General features: G+C 41.6%; 1 protein-coding gene across 1 annotated transcript in view; it reads left to right on the top strand.

Moving 5' to 3' along the window:
- PLPPR1 (phospholipid phosphatase related 1) overlaps nt 1-23,603 on the top strand; it is a 113,624-nt gene that overhangs the window by 46,790 nt on the left and 43,231 nt on the right. The window contains exon 2 of the mRNA XM_008707888.1: nt 22,326-22,514. Within this exon, the coding sequence (XP_008706110.1) occupies nt 22,326-22,514 (189 nt within the window). The remainder of the gene's footprint in view (nt 1-22,325; nt 22,515-23,603) is intronic.

The following is a 23,603-nucleotide window of genomic DNA, read 5'->3' on the forward strand; positions in this document are numbered from 1 at the left end:
ATTTCAACATACAAGAGGCAGTTGAAACCCTGGGAGGACATGAGACCCCCTACCCAGCACAGATGGTGAAAAGAAAGCACAGAGTTAATGCTAGAATGGGATGTGTGTGTGAGGAGAATGGAGACAAGTGGAACTCTGAGACTAGGAAAATAACCACAAAAGAAGGAAGCCAAGGGAAGAGAAAAATTCAAGAATAAAAATGTGACCAGAAGTATCAAATGCTGCTGAGGTATCACATAAGCTGAGGATTGAAAAATGTTTAATAAATTTTTCGATTAGGAGGTTACTGATGACTTAATGAGAATAGAGGGAACAAATGAAGTTAACCCATGAGTAGCTTTGCAATGTAGGAAAGTGAAAGAGAGGGCTCAAGGCAGTAATAAAATCCAGGGAGGGTTTTAATTTGTGTTTTGTTCTTTATTTTATTTTTTAAAGATTATTTATTTATTTATTCGACAGAGAGAGAGAGACAGCCAGCGAGAGAGGGAACACAAGCAGGGGGAGTGGGAGAGGAAGAAGCAGGCTCCCAGCGGAGGAGCCTGATGTGGGGCTTGATCCCAGAACTCTGGGATCATGCCCTGAGCCGAAGGCAGACGCTTAATGACTGAGCCACCCAGGTGCCCCTGTTCTTTATTTTATTTTAAATGTTTAAGATGTGCTCAGAAATAGTGACTATGGAGAGGTTTAAGATTCAGAAAGAGGAAAAATAATGGAGAGTAGCATTTCCAAGGAAGACAAATTAGTTAACATCTGAGAGTGAACAGACTTCTCCCCAAGTCTTGTTCCTTTACATTTATGCCCCTCTCATCACCACCAGCCAATATTTGAACAATAGAATATTTTAGACCCCGGTGTTAGGCCTTCTGTTATCTCTATGAAATGTCTTTAAGTTGAATTCAGTCTTTCATTCCAGACTGTTGAGAACTTTCTGGATTCTGATTTTGTCTTTCAGTATATATGCTATCCCATCACAGTTCACATCAGTCAGAGATTTGATAAAACTGACTTCTAACTCATTGACATGAGACTGAGAAAAGCACACACCTGCATTTCTCTATTACTATTACTACTGGTTCACTGATAAAATCACATTGAGTTCATCCAGTATTCAGTATACCTGTCACCCAGTCTATATTTCTATCTTGCCTACCAGGTTCTCTAAGTTACCTTTTGCCAGATTCCTGGATGCAATCTAAATAGACCACAAATAACCCATTTCCCTGTTCTGCCAATCTTATATTCCATTAAAAAAATGAAATATAAGATGACCTGATTCATGCTGAACCCATCCTGGCTCAAAGATCAATGCTTCCTCTTCTAAGTGCAAGGAAAGTTGCCCTGCTGGTAATATCCATTCTGCATTCATGCCCAGAATAAATGTAAAATTCAGTCATCATCATCAGTAATGCTTTTAATTCTGTATACTTCCCTTTTTGAAATTGGGAAGTATGTTTGCCCATCTCCAACCTTCTTCCTTCTCAACAGTTTCTTAAAACGCTCATTTGCAAGTTTTTTGTTTCCTGGATGTGATTTCTCTTATAAAGAATATTTAAAATCATTTAAAGCAACTCTGTTCTTTCTTCAGCCACTCCTTACATTTGGGACAAATGCCATTCTAACTTTATAAGTCTAAAGATCTTTTCTCTACACAGGAAAGACAGACATCCAATAAATACTGAAGAATTCTGCTTTCTCTGTATCTTCCATCAAAATCATACTTACATTCTATCATGTTGCATCAAATTTAATTGTGGCATTTTTGTTAGCCACCATTTACTTTGGATTTTAGACATGTGAACACACTATAAAAGAGATCCACTGTCTTATGTTGACCTCAGCTCTCTTCCCTTTCACCTTTTATATATCCAGTGGCCAAATGTGGTCTCAACAAAGAGCTCCTCATAACAACCCAAAGAGTTTCTTTCAAGTTGTTTCTTCTCCTCTTCTGAATCATTAGAACTTCGTTTTTGAGAATTTCAGCCATCCAGGCTGATTTCTTTTTTAGGTTTTCGTGCATTAGACCCATGTCTGCTCAATCTCAGCATCTTTTCAATTCTGCTTTCATGTGTTCTGGAGTTCACATCCAACCAAACTCAACCTTTCCTTTCTTAGATATACTCCAACAAGAGAGAGAAAAACACAGGGAAGAAGCAACACAAAGGCAACTCCGACTCTTTTTCTCCTCCCTCTTTCAGACTTCTAGATAACCTAACTATATACCTAACATCAACCCATCCTTTACTTGTAATGTCTGAGAAGAGGATTTTTATAGCCATCATCAGGAAAGAAAGAGAAACTAAAGAGATATTTATGTGGAAATGTGTTTTCAGTTTCTAATGGGGTTTGGATTTACTACATGGCTATTCACAGAGTATCGTTTGTTATATGGTTGTCTGGAGGCACTTGAGAGAACAAGGGCCGTAGGCACAGTGGTCTGTGTACTGGCACCTCTCTGGCTGGTGCCTGGATCTTGCGGTTCTGCTGTCATCCATTTACTGAACAAACACGCATGAAGCACCAACATACCACGCTCTTAGTCTGGTGCACTGATTCTTCATGATCTCCCAGATGGGACAATGTGTTTTCCAGACCCAGGGTACTCATTGAAAGATTTTTAGGAATTATAGTGGCATGATTATTGCTGTTCTATCTCTCATACCTCTCAGGCTTTGAACATGTTGGGTGAATATACCCTCCTCTTAAACGTATCTAGCTAAAAATATTTTTCCTGATTCCCAGGGATGGGGTTCTTACCGTCCTTCATAGAAATCAAAGGAGCCTGTGCCTAGGAAGGAGTTGAACTCAGCCTGGGTTAGCTCATACAGCAATACTAACAGTTTTCAGGATCTGTTGTAGAGACAGCAAGAGAATAATGATGTGAGGTAAGGTGTCAGTTGATGGGGCTTGGACCAGCACCCTGACTGCACACTCTAGTTATGACACTTATGACATTAAAGATGACATGTAAATGTGAAGATACCATTGGAATGATCTTTCCTATACTGGATTCCCTGCCCTCTGGTGGCCTTTGCTAGAGGTCAAAAGGCAGAAGGAACAGTCAAGAATGAAAAGGTACCCTGTGATGAACGATTATTAACTACGTAGAATAGTTAATACTCCCTGAACCTTTTCAGCTCAACACGCCTGGCTTAAGTCAAATGCTCTAAATGTGTCTTCTAAAGTAATTTCACATTTCATTGAATAAATTTCCATTGACAAGGCATGCTCAGTCATAAGAACCCTAGTACAATGGCAGAGTATTTAGAGTGCTAAATGATACAGATTATGCATTGTGCCATGTTCAGAAAGTTTCAAAATGGAACAATTGTTTTCAAAGAAACAGAAACCAATCCAAAAGGATAAAAGTGAGAAAAGAAGGCTTAGATTACTTTGCAGAACCTCCAGTTAAGCATGGATATCCAGAGAGTGACAGTTTTTCATAAGAATCAGGAGATTATGGGCTCTGAGAGCCTTTCTACTATCATGTGTATTAGAATAATTGTTCCCCTAATTCAAATCTCTAAGCAGCTTAATGCCTGTTTTTATCTTCGTTCAATTTGGAGAGAACATAAGAACAAAAATGCTGTATCTGTTCAGTGTCTACTTCTCTAAAAGAAACTGTTCAAATAACTCCAAGCTCTGAGCTTATGTAGTTGACCACATAGTTGGACATTCCTTCCAAAGACAAGGTGAAGAAAGCCTCTCCCAGGCCAAGACTCAAAATGAGAGGTGGTCTTAGGATGGTAGGGAAGTGGGGGGTATAATAACATCTTCCTAATGAAATGCACTTAAGGACAACTTAACCTAAGATTGGGAGAAGGAATGTTTGCTCCACTCAATGCTCCGAATTTAGTAGAATCACCATGATTGCATCAATTTCCATGCCAAATTCCATGATAGATAACACTGTCAGCTGACAATATTGGAGACTTACCTGAAGCAAGAGGTAGCCATCTTTACTGAAGCCACTGCCTATCTCCAAGATCAAAATAAACCATTGATGAGCAAATGTCTGCCAATTCCTCTAGCTAGATTGCTTCTCATGTGCCCCTCCTCTAAAGAGCATACTTTGGAACCAGAGCTCTCTTGTCTTAGGAACGTGGAGTACTTTGCAAGAACACAGGATTCATTCAAGAATGTCCTAAAAACCTGCTGGTATCTATCTGATTTCAGGACCCACTTCATATACCTGAAAAGATGGTATTCCTTATGTCATCAGGGATAGCTTAACTCTAATCGATCGATAATGACTGAAGTACTATGTGGAAAATTACTGGAGACCCAACTGGGTTCAACAGGAGAGTCCCAAGAATTATTAGTGCTGTCTGTTACAATGGTGGAGCATGGCACATTGGGCAGATGTTTGTCATTTCTAATTCTGTTGACTTCAAACTACTATTTTTTCTCATTTTCTTAAAAATACAATGGGAAAAGAAGCTGGCTGGGTGTGAGGGATAGGTTTAGGTTTTCCACATGTTGAATAATGAAGGCGTTGGTCCTATATTTGTCTCATTCTCTGATAGTTTATTAGTTTATATGTTATAAAATGGCATGGGCATTTCTGATCCACAAATATCCAGCACAGGAGTACTTCAGGAAGTGGACAGCTGGCCCTTTCCACTCTGGAGAGAGTAGAGATACACCTTCTGGAATTACAAAAAGCAAGAAAAGGTTTTGAAATGGGCAGGTCTCTCCTGTCACCTGCTAGATAGTAGGCATAGATGCATTTGAGGACTTAATGTTTCCTAGAGATGACTGCTTTTCTTTCTCTCCATCCTTTTCCATGCACAGAATAATAGTAGATATTCAATACATATTCATTGTAATAAGGGTGGAATCCATGCTGCCTAGGGATACCTAGTGCTGAACTGACACAACTTAGGAAACATATTTCACCATAAAGACATTTTTTAAAAGGTCACATTTTTTAAAAGGTCACATTCCTACACTAGCACCAAAGGATTTCTATTTTGTTAATTCACAAGACAACGTGAAAGAGCTCTGTCTCCTCCTTCCTCCTCAATATAGGCCCACTAATCTGCCGCCCAGAACCTTGGAGCTAATTCTATCACACCCTTTGTCCTTGTCTGTATAACACTTTTCAGAAACAAGGACTCCACATCATCTCTCTCATGCCCTGCATAGCTCCACACGACACTTATTGATCCAATCTCCCACCCTCCTCAACCCCTAAACTGCCGTCCCGTGAACTGTAAAACTCACACGTGTGTCATCAGTAACAAACTATAGAAATGATCCCTGAAAGTATAGTCTTACGTGTGTCATCAGTAAAGTCCCTTATCTTTTTTTAATAATTTTTTATTATATTATGTTAGTCACCATACAGTACATCCTTAGTTTTTGATGTAAAGTTCCATGATTCATTACTTGCATATAACACCCAGTGCACCATGCAATACGTGCCCTCCTTAATACCCATCACCAGCCTATCCTATTCCCCCCGCCCCCTCCCCTCTGAAGCCCTCAGTTTGTTTCCCAGGGTCCATAGCCTCTCATGGTTCATTCCCCCTTCTGTTTACCCCTTCTTTCTTCTTCCCTTTCTTCTCCTACCGATCTTCCTACTTCTTATGTTCCATAAATAAGTGAAACCATATAATAATTGTTTTTCTCTGCTTGACTTATTTCGCTTAGTATTATCTCCTCCAGTCCCATCCATGTTGCTGCAAATGTTGTAAAATCGTTCTTTTTGATGGCTGAGTAATATTCCATTGTATATATGGACCACAACTTCTTAATCCAGTCATCTGTTGAAGGGCATCTCGGCTCCTTCCACGATTTAGCTATTGTGGACAATGCTGCTATGAACATTGGGGTGCATATGGCCCTTCTCTTCACTACCTCTGTATCTTTGCGTCCCCTCGCCTCTCCTCCCTGCCGCTGGTGTGCCCTCCTCCGCGGGGGCGGAGCCCGTCAGTCAGCCTCGCTAGCCCTCTCGGGTGGGGTGGGCCGTGCTTGAGTGGTGCGCGTCTCTCCTGCTTCCCCCCCCCCGCCCCCACACACACACCAGCCTTCTACGCTCGGGGCGGGCGGGGGTTTGCCTACGCTGCCTACGCTGCCACCGCCGCCTCCCCCGTGCTGCACACATCCGGCCCACTGGGAGACGTGCCTGCCCCCCCGGGGGCGTGCGCCGTTTCTGGCTCACCGCGCTCCTACCTGGTTGATACTGCCAGTAGCATAAGCTCGTCTCAAAGTCCCTTATCTTCTTAACCTCATCTGAACAGTGCCTTCCTCTTCTTACTATGAAGGTGGCTTTCTTAATTATGGTGCTTCCCTAGAGCCCTCCTGGTGGCCTTGCTTTCTCTCCCACACCCCTTGTGCTATTGGACTTGAACACAGGGTAGGTGTTGTCCTTGCTCCTCATTGCCTCTTCTAGACTGGTACCCTATTTGCCTTAGAAACCACTGATTTCTCTGTCAAGGGTCTGTACTTCCATCTAAGACAGATTACTGCCAAGGTCACGCTCTTCAATGACAGGCTTGATGGTACCACTTCCCTCCTCAAAGCCCTTGTTATTTCCTTTTGAGTCTATGATAAAATGTTAACTTCTTCTGCCTGCCATGCAGCACTCTCCTCTTTTGAGTTTGTACCTGCTTCTTTTATTCTCAGGTGGGGCCCTTAATACACCCAACCTGCTAACCCAAAAGGTGAATCTGGTCCCTGGACACACCTGTGTTAATCAGAACTCCTTGATTGCAAATGACAAAAATGAGACTGGCTAAGCAAAGAAGGGAACCTACTGGCTTGTGTAACTGTACAGATCTCTGTGTACCGACATAGAGAGGTGGTCAAAACAGGTTAAGAGAAATACAGGCTGTTGAACAGTATGTAAAGTGTGATTCTACTTCATGTATTTTTTTAATCTACCTATGAGTGTATATGTTTATATCCCTGGAGAGAAAGAAAATATCTAGAAGAATAAATACACCTCATATGTTAACAATGGTTAATCTCTAGTGAGTAAAACCCTGATGATATATTTTTCAATTTATACCCTTATGTATTAGGGCATTTTATAATTTTTTTAAAGGTTCAAATTTATGCTTGGTTAATGGTACCACCCTGCTAATGCATAACCATCAGGCACCATCCAATCTGCAGCCACTGGCCATGTGTGGGTATTTACATTTAAATAAATTAAAGTTATATAAAATTTTTAAGTTCCATTCTTCACTTGCTGTAGCCGTATCTCAAGAGTTTGATAGCCACATATCACTAAGTGGCTAACATATTGAGAGTACAGACATAAAACATTTCCATTGATGCAAAACATTTCTCCATGATGGGAAGCATCTGGTAAGCTAGATGAACCTAGATGCTCACCTGATTGCCTTCACGAGGATAAGTGGTTTCATTGAGATGCAGCCAGAGTGAAGCAGGTGCAGGTCTGAGCACCTGTGTGTGATCTGACAGCCGCCAGGAATTTGAGCGAGGTTCGAGTCTGTGTTCGTTTATGCAAGATCTTGCAATGTCTTTGGGAGAGGCACTCTCTTAGAGGCAATTTATTCAGTAATTTAAGGGAGACAAGGAAAATCCCTACCCAGTAATTTTTAAAGGAAAATGAAACCTTTAAATCTTTTGCCATGTTGAGATTTACCTGTTTTAATTAGAAAGAAAAACTGGTAGATTTAAAAGAGTGTTTTTCCTTTTCCTCTCATTTGCCTAATTCCCAAGTAACTTAGCAATGCATATGGAGAAAGAAGAATCATGTTCCTTTCTGGTAGGGAAATTAAAATGCTATCTTAAGTACTTTGGTTTAAAATTATTTGAAAGCAAACATAGGAAGCTTTACTTTTCTTAGTTTTTTTTTCCAGTTGGAATCTTTAATATTTGTTCTACATAGTATGCAGAAAATTCAGTGTTAGTTTTTTGTTTCCATTCTGATTTAGAGTCATAAAGTCATTTTCCAGTGCCTTTTTCCCCAAGTAGATCCAGAATTTAAATAACAAACAGGAATTCTCAATAATCTTTTTTTATTTAAAAAGATAACAGGGTGATTTTATTTAAGAGGTTACAGATTACAGTAGGATTTCAATATTTATGTAGCAACTTATTATATCTCTGCCATCCTCTTAAAATCATGGAAACAAAAGGTCCATGGAAATATTCCTTATTTTTTAAGAGGAAAATAAATACAACTTTATTTGACCACAGATCTCCCACCTTCCCTCTATCTTTCCAAAGTACATCTTTCATACTAGAGATCACTGTTCAGAGGATGCTGATTTATATCAAAAACTTCGTTTTAACCAATACACTAATAGGCCATCCCAAACAGTTTCAGGTGATATGTTCCTTAACAAATGGCAGAGTTGCTATGAGTAAAACCAACTATCGAATTTCATCCATTCAGTCAACTGATGTCTTTTAAATACCTATTATGTCCCTGTGCTAAGCTGGGGATACCAGTTTGAAGACACTTTCCCTCAGGGCCTCACAGCTTGGTGGTGGGAGACACAGGGAAATCGAGGATGGCCACGCAGTGTCCTAAGTGTTAGGGTCACGTGAGATCTGCATGGGAGTGATCGCATCACACTGCAGAGGTGGTCAAGGAGGACTTCCAGAGCAATTTCTGGAGCTTTGGTGTGTACTGTCCATCCACTCTGGGTTCTTCATAATGACATCTACACCTAGCATCCTATACCAAAGTAGCCCTAACGATGGAAAACATATTCCATGCCTCCAGCCCCAGAAAAGTACAGAATCAAAATCTATCATGAAGCCCCATAGAACTGAATCCTTCTACAGAAGGGTTCCTAATGACTGGGCAGATTTCTTTTGTTGGGCTTAAATCATACTCTATTTTCCTGAGATTAAATGGATTCAATTGTTGAAGTCCCTAAGTAAGTTACCTTTACTTGGAACATCATACATTGGGATTTTAATGTGGATGTTATTATGGTATGGATAGGCCAAAGGAAGTAAGAACAAAGTCCTCTTTTTTTCTTGAGAGGAGGCCCAAGACTCAAGATGATTTGTTAGGACAAATTAGAAAGCCATTCTCTAGGGAGAATGTCAGCCCAGTCTCCCCAAGGCCAAGGCAGCGCTCAGTGAGAAAGCAAAGGCTGCAGTGATGGCGATCCAGGTACTGGGCGAGTACATACACCTGTGACACCAGGTCTTGCTCCTACAGTGGCAATGCCTGCTGATTGAGTCCATATCTCTTTTACCAAAAACTTCTGTTGAATATTAATGAGAGAAATTTTAAAGATGGCAAGAAAATTACATTTCCTTTTGAAATTATAGGATGAGTGTAGTTTCTTCAATTGGCTCTTCAAAAATTGAGGAGGCCTCATCCTCACAGATTAATAAGATTTTCTTCCCCTACTTCCACTCACACCTCCCTTGGACATACTTATTCAGTTAACAAGTCTGCTGCATATGTCTCAGCTGTCAGAAATGACCTAAGTCTTCATTCCTTTGAGTAAGGCTAACTCTTCTGATGCTTGAACAACCGTATTTCCAAAGATTTTCTCCCATGTTTTTGACTGGAACGGACGGCGCACCAAAGGCTCTTCTCACTTCTATGCGCCCCTCCCCTTCCTCCACAAGAGGGAAGTACTGCCTTTGGCTTCAGTGTCTGAAGACTGCCATTCTGATAGCCCACTTCTTATCCAGTGATGCTCATTCCTATAAACAAGTCAGCAACGGAGACAGTTGAATACAAAAATATTTGTGGCTTTAGAGCAGAAGCTCCATTCCTTTCAGGACAGGGTAGGTTGTTTTGGCCACAACTCTTTGGAGTCATATAACAGAAAACCAATTGCTCTATGTGAAGCCAAAAACAATTTTTTTAATAAGGATAAAAGTGAATTCTGTGAAACTCAGGAGGCCCAGAATGGCCTCAGCATAAACTAAAACAAGTTAAAAAACCATCAGATCCAAAATTATCCATGGTCTCCAGGCCTTATGACCTCTTGATCTGCACTTCATTCTTCTCTATGTAGATCTCTCCATTAGCTCTCACAGGTTTCCCAGGTGCCAACGGCCACACAAGGCAACACTGTGGCTCCAGGACTTCTATGTCCTGAGTTCAAGTGGTCAACAAAGACACACAAAGTCTGTGACTGTCACTTCAAATTCTTAAGAGAGAAGCTCATGGGCCTACCTTGGGCCAGGTACCTACCATTAGTCAAGTCCTCTCCAGCCAGGGAATGAGTAGAAGCATGAGTGTGGGCATAAGTGTGTAATTCTCAAAGAAGGGCAGTTAGGGCCTGGGTGCACATCTCAAATGATGTCAACTCCTAGGAGCAGTGAGCTATTTTCTGTCTTTCAAAAAGCTTGAGTAGAAGTAAAATATACATTTATCCATGTTAAGCCTTAAAGGAATAACCAAAGTATCTGTTTTTTCTGGTTTGGGATAAAAATCACAAATCGATTTGGTTATTCTGTTCATTTCATGCCAGTCGGAATCCCTGCACTTATATTTAATTCAAGAGCAATTACTTAATTAAAATTAGAAATCAAATAAATTATTCCAAAGTAAATACATGCAATCTGTTAAATAAACAACATGTTTCAATTTTGGGGACCATAGGAGAAAAATAATTAGAGGACCTTGGTGTTGAGAAGCTCAGGAACTTCTGCTTTAGGAGAAGAAAGCCAACTCCAGGTTCTGGGGTTTATGAAGGAGATTCAGTTAAATCTATATAAAGTGCTTTATATATTGGATAATCCTTTGCCATCTGCAAAGAGTTTCTCCAAGTCTTCTCATTTAATCCATTTCTCATTCCCATTAGGGTATTTCCCCTCATGTGGGTCAGAAGATCAGAGAAGCTAGAGTCTTACATCTAGGATTACAAAGTCAGTGACAGAACAAAGACCAAAAGTTAGATCTTCGTCTCCAAATTATGGTCCCTCTCCCTTTTTGATCCTCCTTTGTATCATGAGAATATGATGGCTAAATGTGGGATATCCTGACCAAGGACATTTAACTGCCCTTAAAAATGGCTTCACGTGCCACCTCCCTTTGGTACTCAGCTGAGAAGAGGTTGAACACAGTTTCTGTCTCCTTTCTGTAATCCTCCGTGTTGTCTTTGAGAACTAAGCAGACCGGGACTTTGTTTGCCTACCCTTCTCCTACAGGACAGTAGGCTCTCTGCATATTGATATGCTGGGTAACGGTTTGAATTTTGTTGAGTTTCTGATTGGTCAGTTGATTTTATGTAACTCTTTATATATTAGGTTTTCCAGAAAACTGCTATTTATTCTGTTATGGGAAGGCTGAGGAGGGCCAAGAACTCCCCTTTATCAGCAAGTACCATGAGCTAAAAACAGTACTTTTTACATGTATTAGTTTTCACACTTAAGTATTTTTTATATATTATTATATCCATTTTACATATGAGGAAACTGAGATTCAGAGAGCTTTTGTACATTACCTGAAGCCACACAGGTATCAAATGGTGCATTTAGTACTACATCAGGGTCTCTAAGCTCCAAAGGCCGTGAACTTCTATGATACCATGTAACCAGCTCAGACATCACTGCTGACACAATCCTTCCCTGTCTCATCCTGTGTCTGTCACAATTAATATTCTCATCTTGATTTCATCATAATATCCATCTATCCACCCTTCCATCCTTCCACCCATCCACCCATCCTCCAATTATAACAACTAACCAGTGTTAAACACCTGTCATTTGGCCATTTGCTCATATCCTGGTAAAACGAAGAACTCCTTCATCCTTACATTGCTACCACTAGCTGAGGGGTTTAGCACATAGTTGGTATTCAGTAGTTGTCCGCTGACTTACAATGCTTCTGCTGAGAAACTTGAGATTAGCACCCAAATCGACTTAGTTTATTTTAACAAAGGTGGTAGTAGGACTGTAGAGTTTTAGACCATAGGGATCATTTACGCATTGCTTCCATCCACCTCTCTTACCTACTTCTGGTAAGTAGGTAATAAATAAAATACAGATCAAAGTCATCCAGTACTTTCTTCTCAAAGGCTTCTCTTCTCAGGTCACCACTCTCACTTTCTCACACCTTTAACATGGATTGAGCTTTAACCTCCTCCCCCACCCCCACCCCCTCAGAGGCCTGAGGCAGCCCTGGGGAAGTGCAGGGGCAACAAAGGGCAAGGTTGGTGAGCTTCTCAGGCCAGAGTTCTGGACCTTCCACTCTACTAGCCCTTGAAGTCATTGAACAGCAAAGACTTGCTGTAGGACTTTACACTTACCACTAGGGAATGTTCTCAAATGACAAAATCGTTTTGAATTTTTATTCTGCTTTCTCTGATATTAGCTGTGCTTGCCAGTTTTGTGTTGCTATATTCATCCATGTCATTGAATTTTTAAAAATCCCTAATGGCAGAAGATCAAAGAGAAAATTCCATGGCCCAATTTAGTTTAACTTAGACTCAATAATTACCCTTTCCTTAGTGTACTTGTAAATCTACCTAAAATATTATACACTTTATATTTCTCCATATTATTCACCAATAAATAACAAACATGATGTTGGAGGATAGAAATGGAAAAAGAAAAAAGACAAGAATGTTGTATTTACATTTGTTCTTTAAAAGAGTGGCCAGCCAGGAAGGTACAGGCAGCCCAGACTGAGAGGTAGATCTGTGTGTTTTCTCCTGCGGAGTAATGCCTGATGAGATTTACTGGCTTGTTCTCTCCATTACCAAAACAAGGGTAGGACAAAGCCCAATGTGTTCAATAGAGAGAAAATTGCTTAGTTTACCTGAAATAGCTATCACTGAAGATTTGGGAGGAGTAGAAGACTTACTTATACCTGTGTCTCAGGATCATAACTCTTTAGCAGCAAGGTAGGTGATGGCACGAACAGGTTGAGATCCCCAAGGCAACAAGAGCAGGTGGGACAAGATTTCAGAAGTGTACATGGTGGAATAGGGGGGTGTGAATAAGAACATGGCAGCTGGCAGAACAAAAATGAGATAAATAGGACGGGCACTGTGGTAAGAAAGACCCAACAACTGACCAGGTATGGCACGAGGAGGAGTGAAAAGGTGGAGGGAGAAAAAAGTGTCTGCGATGACATTGAGAATTCTAACATGGGTGGCTGAGAAGATGTTGATTGGATTTACCAGGATGGGGAACTCAAGAGAAGAGGCAGGTTGAGGGGAGGAGAAATCCCAAATTCCACTTCAGACTTACGGCATTTGGAGTATCTATAGACCACAAGATTGGTGGTCAGGGGAGCATGCAGGGCCAAGGATGGTGATAGGAAGGGTCAATGGAATCAGTGTAAGTAGAATCCATAGAAAGAGATGAGATCTCCCAAGAAAAGAGCGTGGAAAGGAAATGAAGAGGCGTAAGGATAGATCTTGGGAGGGCACTACTGTTTACAAACCAGGCACAGGAAAAGGGAAATTAAAAGGAGTCAGGGAAAGAATGGTCAGAGGCAGGAGAAAGTAGTGATTTTAAATACTAAGAAAGGAGAGTGGTGATTGTGGGAGAGCCTCATGTAACCCCCACTCTTACCCCAAAGCCATGTAAAAAAGCATTGAAAAGAACAAGCATGTTGTACGGAAGTGCTGAGTCACTATATTGTACACCTGAAACTAATATTATGCTGTATGTTAACTAAAGGATTTAAATAAAAACCTTTTTCTTAAAAAAGGAAAGTATAAGCAAATAGCACTCACAGAACAAGCGAAAGGACTGGACACTTACCGTCTGCTAGGCATTACACTAAGCATGTTATAAACATTATCTCATATGCTAACTGTAGGTTTGAAGTATAAAAGAGTGGTTAAATGGCACGAGAGGTTCAAATCCTGACTCCACCATTCACTAGGTCTGTGAGCTTGAATAAATTTTCTCTCCTTTTTTTTTTTTAATTTCCTCTTCTTTAAACGAGAGTAACTCATTATCTCACAGGAAGCATGAGTATCATGTAAGAGAATGCATTTCAAGTTATATAGCTTGTTATGTAGTTAGTCAATGAGTCCTTACTATCGTTTATTTGGGATTGCTTTTATAATATCTGTCTACCCCGCAGAAAGCCCCGTATGTCCAAAGATCCTGTCTGTTTTGTTAACAGTCTTATTATAGGTTATTCAATTTTGTCAATAGGTGAGTAATGCCTGTGTGTAGTAGGCAGTCAATAAATATTAGTTGAATGACTGAACAATCTCATTTCATCCACATATCCTTGCCTATGGGTATACCTCTGTTCTCTTTAAAGAAGAGGGGGCAAATTCTCATATACACACTGGTCCACTGTAAGTTTTCCAGATTTCACAAGAGAATATTATTCTTAACCACAGCTTAATTGCCTATTAATTAAAAGGCACAGGTCTCAAGGGGAAATAGAGAATTACTAATCAAAAGGCATAAAGTTTCAGTTAAGATACATGAATATACTAAAAAAATCTGTACATTGCACCTATAGCCATTAACACCATATAGAATAGTTAAATGTTTGTCAAGGGGGTAGATCTCATCTTGTGTTCTTACCACAATAAAATAAATTTTTCAGAAATTCTTTCAGAAAATATAAAACTATAAAGGGCAAATCAGGATCAAATATACTGACAGAGGAGAATTAACTGATGGTTTAATATTTTATTTTTATTCCTTCTTATCTTGAGAAATAATATTGTTTGCAAATAGCAAAACTAAGAATAGTTACATGGTGCTTAAAAACTCATATTTGTGGAAATAGGATATTTATCAAGAAGTATCATTTTGTAGATGGGAAAACTAGCTGATTATTCAGTCTTGGCTAATGTGATGACTTTATATTCCCTGCCATACTTTGGTGTGTGTAGTATTGTTTGCTTATTCAGAAAAAAAATTATATTCTACCCAAGTTTTAATAAAATAACAGCTAACAGTCATTGAGTACCTGCTAAGTGGTTTCGATATCCTAAATCATATAGTTCTCATACCATTCTGATGAGAACTCATTTCTCATGTAAGGAGTGAGTTACCCATTTCACAGGTGAGGAGACTAAGGAATAGACAGGTTATGTAATTGGTTCAAAGACGTACAGTGGTAATTAGTGGATTTGGGATTTGAAGCTATGTCTCTTAGTCACTATAGTATAAGGAACTTGCGCACTATCAGACAACTATCAAATAACATCATGCCTTATTGAAGGATTTTGGTTATTCTCATAGTAAGAAATACATTTCACACTGTATTATATACACTTCCTCTGCCTAAATGTTATATACTAAACAAGTTTCACAAAAACACTTGCTCTTACTATGTGTGGAACTCTGATACATGCAATTCTATTCTGTTCTCTTTCACTAAAAGAATTCCAGTTGAACTCCAAAATTGTGAGCATTTTTTTCACAATCCACTAATGGTTTCAGACCTGCAGTTTGGAAAACCACCATAATAAGGAACATATTAAGATTCAATAATACTAAATGAGTATAATAATAACTAGGAATACCATGAAGCACTTACTATGTCCCAAAACACTGTTGTTGAGATTTATGTTATAATATCCTCAATTCTCATTACACCTTGAAAAGTAGCTCAATCTTTTTTCACACAAGAACTGGGATGTAGAGAAGTTAAGAGATTTGTCCTACAGAAATGAGCCTGATTAAAGATTTCTTCTGCTAGTCTAATAATAACATTTGAGTATATTAAACAATTAAATCAGTAAAAAAAAAAAAAAGACACAGGTCTGTATTTCACTAGCAGGTTATTTACTAGAAAATAGTCTCCAATTCACTGCTACCCAATAGTTTCTAAAAACCTAAACTGAGAGAAACAGTACCTAGGAAGGAGTGCTTGAAGTATATGTAGTCTGGTCCATTCTTCCTAGTCAGACACTGCTCTAAACACACAGTTAATACAGTTTAATATACAGTGTTCGTGCTACAGCATTATTCGTCCCATTTTACAAATGGAGAAACTGAAGCACAAGATTTTAAGTCCCATGCCTAGTAAGCAGCAGAGTGAGTTTCCAACCCAGAAAACGTGTCCCACATTCTTAGCCTTTCATGTGCTCTCTCAAGTTCAGCCATAATACCCACCTCCTCCATTCCATCCCGCAGTATTGCTTTTGTGCATTTCACTCTGATGCGATGTCAATAACCTAAGTTAACAATTGACATGGCAGAGAGCCTGGGTGGCTCAGTCGTTACGTTAGGCGGCTGCCTTTGGCTCAGGTCATGATCCCAGGGTCCTGGGATCGAGCCCCGCATCAGGCTCCCTGCTCAGCAGGAAGCCTGCTTCTTCCTCTCCCACTCCCCCTGCTTGTGTTCCCTCTCTCACTGTGTCTCTCTCTCTGTCAAATAAATAAAATCTTTAAATTAAAAAAAAAAAAAGAATTGACATGGCAATGTCAATGTGGGGGGGGGTGGCGCCTGGGTGGCTCAGTCAGTTAAGCCTCTGACTCTTGATTTTGGCTCAGGTCATGATCTCAGGGTCATGGGGTTGGGGGCCACAAGCTCAGGGGGCATCTGCTTGAGATTCTTTCTCTCCCTCTGCCCCTCCCCCTGCTTGCCCCCACTTTTCTCTCTCAAACAAATAAACAAATCTTTAAAAAAATATATTTAAAAAATAGAATTGACATGGGGTCCCATATAAAAAACAGCACCACCCTACTCCACATTCTCCACATTTAGCCCTTGTTTATCATGCTATACCCTCTATGAGAACCCAGGAAGAATTCTAGTCCAGTCACTATATCAGAAGAAATTCTACTCATCTTTAACCGTTGGTTCATTTTGATCTTACGGCGACTGTGAGATACAGAGACCAGCATTTCCTTGTTTGTGTTGACTGCTAGACAACTTACACTCCAGGGTGTAATTCTATCTCCATACTTATTTCCTTTCTTCTTCTGTTCCAACTTCTCAGCAATGCTTGCTTACTTTATTTGATGGAGGTTGATAAAAGTCCTTTTTGGAACAAAATGAGTATATATAAACATGGCTCATTGCATATTTATGAGTTAGTTATTAACTTTCCTACAGATAAGGAAACTGACACTAGGAAACATTTGACTAAAGTACTCAAGTCTGTAGCACCCAATCTACTCCTTAATGTCATGCTGCCTTGTATTTGTGACCTGATTTTCCACAGGCCATCTAAGTTTGTGTGGAGAAATGCATCACATTTAGTAATCATCCTGGGTTCGCTCCTGTGAGTTGTATGACATTATGCAATTCATGTAATCTCTCTGTGCCTCTGTTTCCTTACCTGTAAAATGGAAATAATAGTATACCTACCATGCAGGTCATTGGGCAGAAACAGAGTTAATGTATGTAAAGTTCCTGGGACAGTGCCTGGGACGTGTGTGTCATATATATCACACCCCTACCGTCACCATCTCCTCCTCCTCTTTCTTGGCTCTTGCCTCTGTTGTTTATGTGGAGAACTTTCGCCCCCCTCTCAAAGGGTCACACTTACTTCTAGATGTGCCCAGGGAGGTCTTACAAGGGCTCACGATCAGTTTCTCACGTTTCCCCTCCAGCTTACCACCTTGGTTCCTACTTCCATCAGCGCCCTACTTGTGGGTTTCCCACCCCAGCCCTTGTGTGCAGCTATGAACAGTTGTACCTGGCTTGCTCTTTCTTAATATGAACAACATGCAAGTCCTTCAAGTGTACTGTTCCCTGGAGTCCTCACAAGACATAACCTCTGCATTACAACCACGCTGAATCTTATCATCTAAGCTCTGATGCAGTGCTCGGTCTGCTGAGTTTCTTTTATCCCTGCTCTCTTTGGAATTGAACATATGCCCATGGGGCTTAGTCAAAACCAGTCTCCTAAACAGACCCCATGCTGCCCTGTCCAACCCTTTGTACTCCCTTCTCTTCCATGCATCAGCCCTTTACCTATTCTGTCAACTCCCACCCTGCCAGCTCACCAAGGCACGGGCAGCCGTGTATGAACCCCAACTTGGGATCAGCGGGCAGCCTCCTACAGATCTACAGGTCATTGTCTGGTTCCTGTGTTGAAGAGCACTCCCCAGGTGGACCACGAATTACTTGAGGTTAGAGAGCGTGTCCAAGGACTGCACCTTCACAGCACTTAGTTCGAGGCAGCTCGCACAAACGGTTGTTCCCTGACTGCTTACTTTACTGTTATAAATAGGAGTCTTGATAGCTCCTGACAAAACCGGAATGAGAAACCTCTTTGGGGAGAGAAACATTCTTTGCCTCAGGTGGAGTGGCCTAGCACCCCAGTTAGTTCGGGACAATCTCAGTTTGAGCACTGAACGGTCCCATGTCCCAGGAGCCCCTCAGGCCTGGGAAAACTGAGACGGTTTGTCACCTAGACTGGGCTTCCCCAGTTTCAAATATGCCCCTCACACTCCAGACCAGATACCAGTCCTCTCATTCCGACCTCATGTCTGCTCCCATGGGCCTGGACGTGTGCATGCACACGCAACGCACACACACTCAGATTCACATGCTGCCATGAGGCATGCCGTCATTCCCTGTTGCCCCACTCTCCGAGCTTGTATCAGGTCGTAGAACTTAGTGGTTCACAATTGCTCCAGACTTACAGACCCAAGGAAAATGTACTGTCATCTCAGCCTTTTCCCTCAGCTTTGTGAAAAGCTTCCCCATTGTCACTCTTTGTGACCTTCACTATTCTCTAATCATTGGAGGGTAGAAACACAAAGCTCTCAGCCCTGAGAGGCAGGATTTCGGATATTGCTGGCATCTGCCTTCTGAATCCTTGTGGAATGGTCAGGATTTAATGCATTTTTATATATTGCATTGGCATTCCTGGGAAGTGAAGCTGAGGAAAAACCCTGGTACGTGAGCTCCTTCCCCCCACAGCCATAATTGCTCCTTTCACACGGATATCATCAACCCTCCAGTAGCACTTGGGTCCAGCACAGCCTCACCATCTGCTCATGTGACACCAACATTATGGCCTCCCTCCATGCATCCCTAAATGGGGCTGGAGAAGGCAACAGAGATGGCAAGTGTGCCAGCTGGCACTAGTGACCCAAACCTCGACAGTGATGGATCACGGCCCGGGACAGAGGGGAAGAAGGGAGGACGCCGATGGCTAATCGTGCACTGTCATCAGACTTGCAAGGCAGACATCTCTGCTCATGGAAGCAGGACCAACGTGGAGTTTCTGTTCCTGCAATAAATGCAAAGCTTCTTTTTAATGTGTGGTCACAAGAGCATGTTCAATAGAAAAGATACCTAGAAATCAAGATCTGAATTATTCTGGGTTTGGTTCTGTGCCTCTCTAACTAGCATTACGGGGGACTCTCCAGGGAGTTTGCAGATTACTTGAGAATGACAGGTAGGGGTTTCTGGCTGATCAGGGAGGTTGATCAGGGTCAGTAGACTTATGCTGCCGGGTCAGTTCCATCCACTACGCTGCTGAAGTTCCCACCATCCCGTACCACCCTGAGTCTCTGAGGTCCTCTGTTCTTCACTTTATGCCCTGCAGTTGACTGACTCACACATTCATTCAGTTCTCTCTGAATGCTGCTTCCAGGATTAAATTGGCCAGGCAGCTGGTCAAGATTTGTTCTATAGATTTCAAATTTAAGCATACTGGCCTTGGCTTTTTTGCTGACATTGTTGTTGATTTTGATGTATTTGAAGTTAAGATGGTTCTATGTTCTAGAAGCTTCTAGTATACATTTTTCTAGTGAGTCTTTTTACCTGTGTATATTTCTGCTTTTGTGGACTTCAGTTTCATCCTGCCCATTTTTAAATGGAAGTGGTAGCACAGAGGTGCCCAGTAAAATCTGACCCTTGTCCTCAGTGGAGGAAGCTAGATGCCATTTTTGTTTTTGTTTTATCCAAAAGCTCCCATAGATCCCACCTGTTCCCCAAGTAGTTGTTTCCCCCTACGAGCTGATGAAGCCGCAAGACAGAAATATGTTTCCAGCCACATGGAGGAGACACCTAGAAATCCCAGACCAGGCCTGTGCAGGAAGCGCAGACAGCCCTAGAGGGAAGGCCCCCAAACTGTGGGAATCATAGCATTTCCTCAGCTCCAAAACATTCAGGTCAGCTGACTAGGTTCCTTCCCATCAGGTCAGCTCAGTTGACCAGTGAAGCACAAAAGAAATAGAAACTTCATGGCCTCCACTTTGCAAACAAGCTGCCAGCAGGAGCACGCATTAGCCAGGGCAGCTTTGGAGCACGTGTCTCTCAGAGGAAACCCACGAATCCAAATCTCTTCTCTGGGGCTAAAAAAAAAGAAAGAAAGCGCTTGAAACAGCAGAGATGGCTGGCCCGAGCACTGGTGATTTACATGGGGTAAACCACCAAGAAATACCATCAGGCACAGAAAAACACACAGGAGTATCCAGGAGTATCCAGATACAGGAGTAGGAATGTCCAGAGATGTCAGAAGTGGTAACAGAAGGTCCAGTGGGGAAGAGGGGAGGAAATGCCAGAGAGAAGAATATAGTCCTTGTAGAACCAGAGATGACTTTTGTATGAAGGACAGTGCGTGGAAAGTGTGATTTGCGACCTACCTGGGGGTAAAGAAAGGTGGCAAAGATTGAGGCCAAAGACACAGACTTCTAGCAGATTTGCACTTAAGCCCCGCTACAACTCAAGGCTCCTGAATGTAATGAGGAGGAATTGCAGGGTTAATATCCCACAGGGAGAGGCTGTGCCTGGTTTCAGAGAGAGGGCAGAGTGCAGGGCTTCTCTGCAATGCTGTGGCTAAAGAACTGGATATGAATGGGTAAAAATGCCCAGCAGGGGGCGCCTGGGTAGCACAGTCGTTAGGCGTCTGCCTTCGGCTCAGGGCATGATCCTGGCGTTCTGGAATCGAGCCCCACATCGGGCTCCTCCGCTGGGAGCCTGCTTCTTCGTCTCCCACTCCCCCTGCTTGTGTTCCCTCTCTCGCTGGCTGTCTATCTCTGTCAAATAAATAAATAAAAAATCTTTAAAAAAAAAAAATGCCCAGCAGTGCCTCTCTGCATTAGAGTTGAGCCCCTGACTCCCCGCATAACTCTCCAGGCCTTTGCAGAGGGTGAAATGATGCCATGATACAGGTGGGTTTTTGGGGGGGTTTTGTTTGTTTGTTTGTTTCTCCTGGGGATCCGAAAATGTTGGTTGCTAGTCCCAGACTTAGACTAACTAGTTATGTCAGGACCTTGGGTTAGTCATTCCCGGGCTGAAATAAGAACATTAGCCTTCCTAAACCCTTCCTTCCCCCTCGTTGCCCCAAATGTACTTCCAAACAAAACGATTTGAAGCCATAAACAATGTACAAAGACATCCTCCCAAGGTCTGATTTTTTTTTCCATAATGATTACTTTGAAGCTTTTTTTTTAAAAAATCAACACTTAAAAAAATTTTTTTTCCCTCCATTTTAGTTTCCCTGCTTTGCTGATTCTCAGCCTAAGTCACTGTTTAGTTTACTTGTTGGGTGATTCAGCAGTGCTCAGTTCCCCTTGCTGGGCTTCGGCCTTCTCATCTATGAAATAAAGGTTTTGGACGGGAAGATCTCCAAGACCTCTTCCAGCTTAATTGTCTATAATTTCATAACCTCAGAAACCTGTTTTCTATCTACCTTTATCACTGTCTTATCTTGGCATTTTAGTGTTTCCAAATATGAATGAGAAAACTAATGTTGGCTTTTCCATATTCCCTCAACTTCTCATCCCCACTAAAGGCTACATCTAAACCTTGGTGAGTATCTGGGACATTTGTGAGTCAAAATGAAAGGTTAATTATGTCCCTTTTTATATCCAACCCTTATGAAGGATCTGTGTCTGTGATAAGATGTTATCAGGAAAGTCCTGGATTTACTGGTGGAAAGCATTTTGGAATAAAGGCACCTTTTTGGAGAAGGTAGCAGCTGTAACTGATCTAGGATTCCTGGACCACATGTTTGTCCCTACCAGTAATTTAGGGTGTGGTTCTAGGCTTTAACCTCTCTAGGCTTTAGCTTTCCTGTTTGTTCATTCATTCATGATTTACCTGCCTCTAATATTTTATAAGAAGGTAAGTCTATCTAGAATATTTTATGAAATTCCTCACATCTACATCTTACCAATTCTTATGCCACTGCCCTTTGACTTTTCACCTCTGTCCCAACAGGAAATATTGCCTTGGCCCCCACACATCCTCTGGGAGGGCGGCAGCAGAAGTTGGGTCTCTCTCCGAGCCTTGCTGTGGTCTGCCTTTCTGATGGGAGCTGTTCATTATTTTCTGGAAGGTTTATAACAGATGTTACAAGGCAGACAAGCAAGCACACACTCCCCGAGCCCAGAGCACGCTGAGCCAGGCACGCACACACTTGCTAATACCAAAAGGAGGAGAGCTGCCGGGGTGATGGAGGGAGTGTGCTCTGCGGGGCGAGCGCTGCTCCGAAGACCTGCTAATGTCTCTGTGTGGCCATGCTGTATTTTCAGCTTGTCATCATGGCTGGGACAGTGCTGCTTGCCTACTACTTCGAATGCACTGACACTTTTCAGGTGCATATCCAAGGATTCTTCTGTCAGGACGGAGACTTAATGAAGCCTTACCCAGGGACGGAGGAAGAAAGCTTCATCACCCCTCTGGTGCTCTATTGTGTGCTGGCTGCCACCCCAACTGCTATTGTAAGTACAGAATAGACTTCCTTCGTTATTGTCAGGTCCTAAATAACATTTCCTGTCTTCCTTTTCTCCTCTTTCCTCCCTTCCTGGGCATTCACCAGCAGCCTTATTGGGGGGGAGGGTGTCCTGTTTCAGCCAAAACCGTGACTGGAGCTCTGCATAAAAAAATCTCATTAAAATAGGTCTTATCTTTTATGGTGGCTTTTGTTTTTTGGTGTCTGAATTTAAATACATATATATATATACACACACGTTTTGTAAGTAAGTTTGAATGTTCTAAATCAAGAGGCTTGATTGGCTAATACGTTAGTTAAGAACAGCTACTTGTGCTCTTGAAAAAATATGCTGTGGGTTGTGTGTATTCAGAAGAGGTCTTGAATGTAAATGCTGGCTCTGGTATCAATACTCACATCGGAGTGGAATAGACTCCCCCGGGCCTGTGTCTCCTGCCATTCTGCTCGAACTTCCAGTGCGGCCGATGAGAGAGATCGCTTGACCTGAAGTTTGCTGCGATTCATTCTTGGCGGCTCTGGCTGTGTTCACATTACATCATATTCAATTCAGTTGCAACTTTACCTTCATTAATTTCATTCTTCTCTCTCATGAGAAAAAAAAATTGGCAAGACTATTCTCGAGGGAAACCGTTTCAAAAGCATAATGCTCACAGATCTGTATAATCTGGTAAAGTGATTTAACCCTTAGGCATTTTAATTTCAATTTTAAAAATGACTTTGTGTTTTAAAATAAACGTTTCTGTGTCTGAACAGGCTACAGGTCAAATCAGTTGGGATGTAATATCAGTTATCATTTCCCCATATCTCTTCTAAGAGCCGCCTCCCCCAACTCCACTCCCTCTCCGCCCCCCCTACTCTCTTCCTCTTCCCTTTCTTTAGGTAATAAAAATATTGACTGGCATGCTGAGAAATATACCGACGGCTCAGACATTCAGTTCAAGTATTGTTTTCTAGGCAAATATTTTGCTTGCTTTAAGATGTGACATGGAATAGAATTTTGAAGAGAAAGAATATGGGCATAATGAGTCACAGTACTTTAAGTTTATTTTGATCATTGATCCTAGGCTGTACAAGCGCC

Source organism: Ursus maritimus, unplaced genomic scaffold, assembly GCF_017311325.1.
Source record: "Ursus maritimus isolate PB19 unplaced genomic scaffold, ASM1731132v1 scaffold_17, whole genome shotgun sequence".
NCBI lineage: Eukaryota > Metazoa > Chordata > Mammalia > Carnivora > Ursidae > Ursus > Ursus maritimus.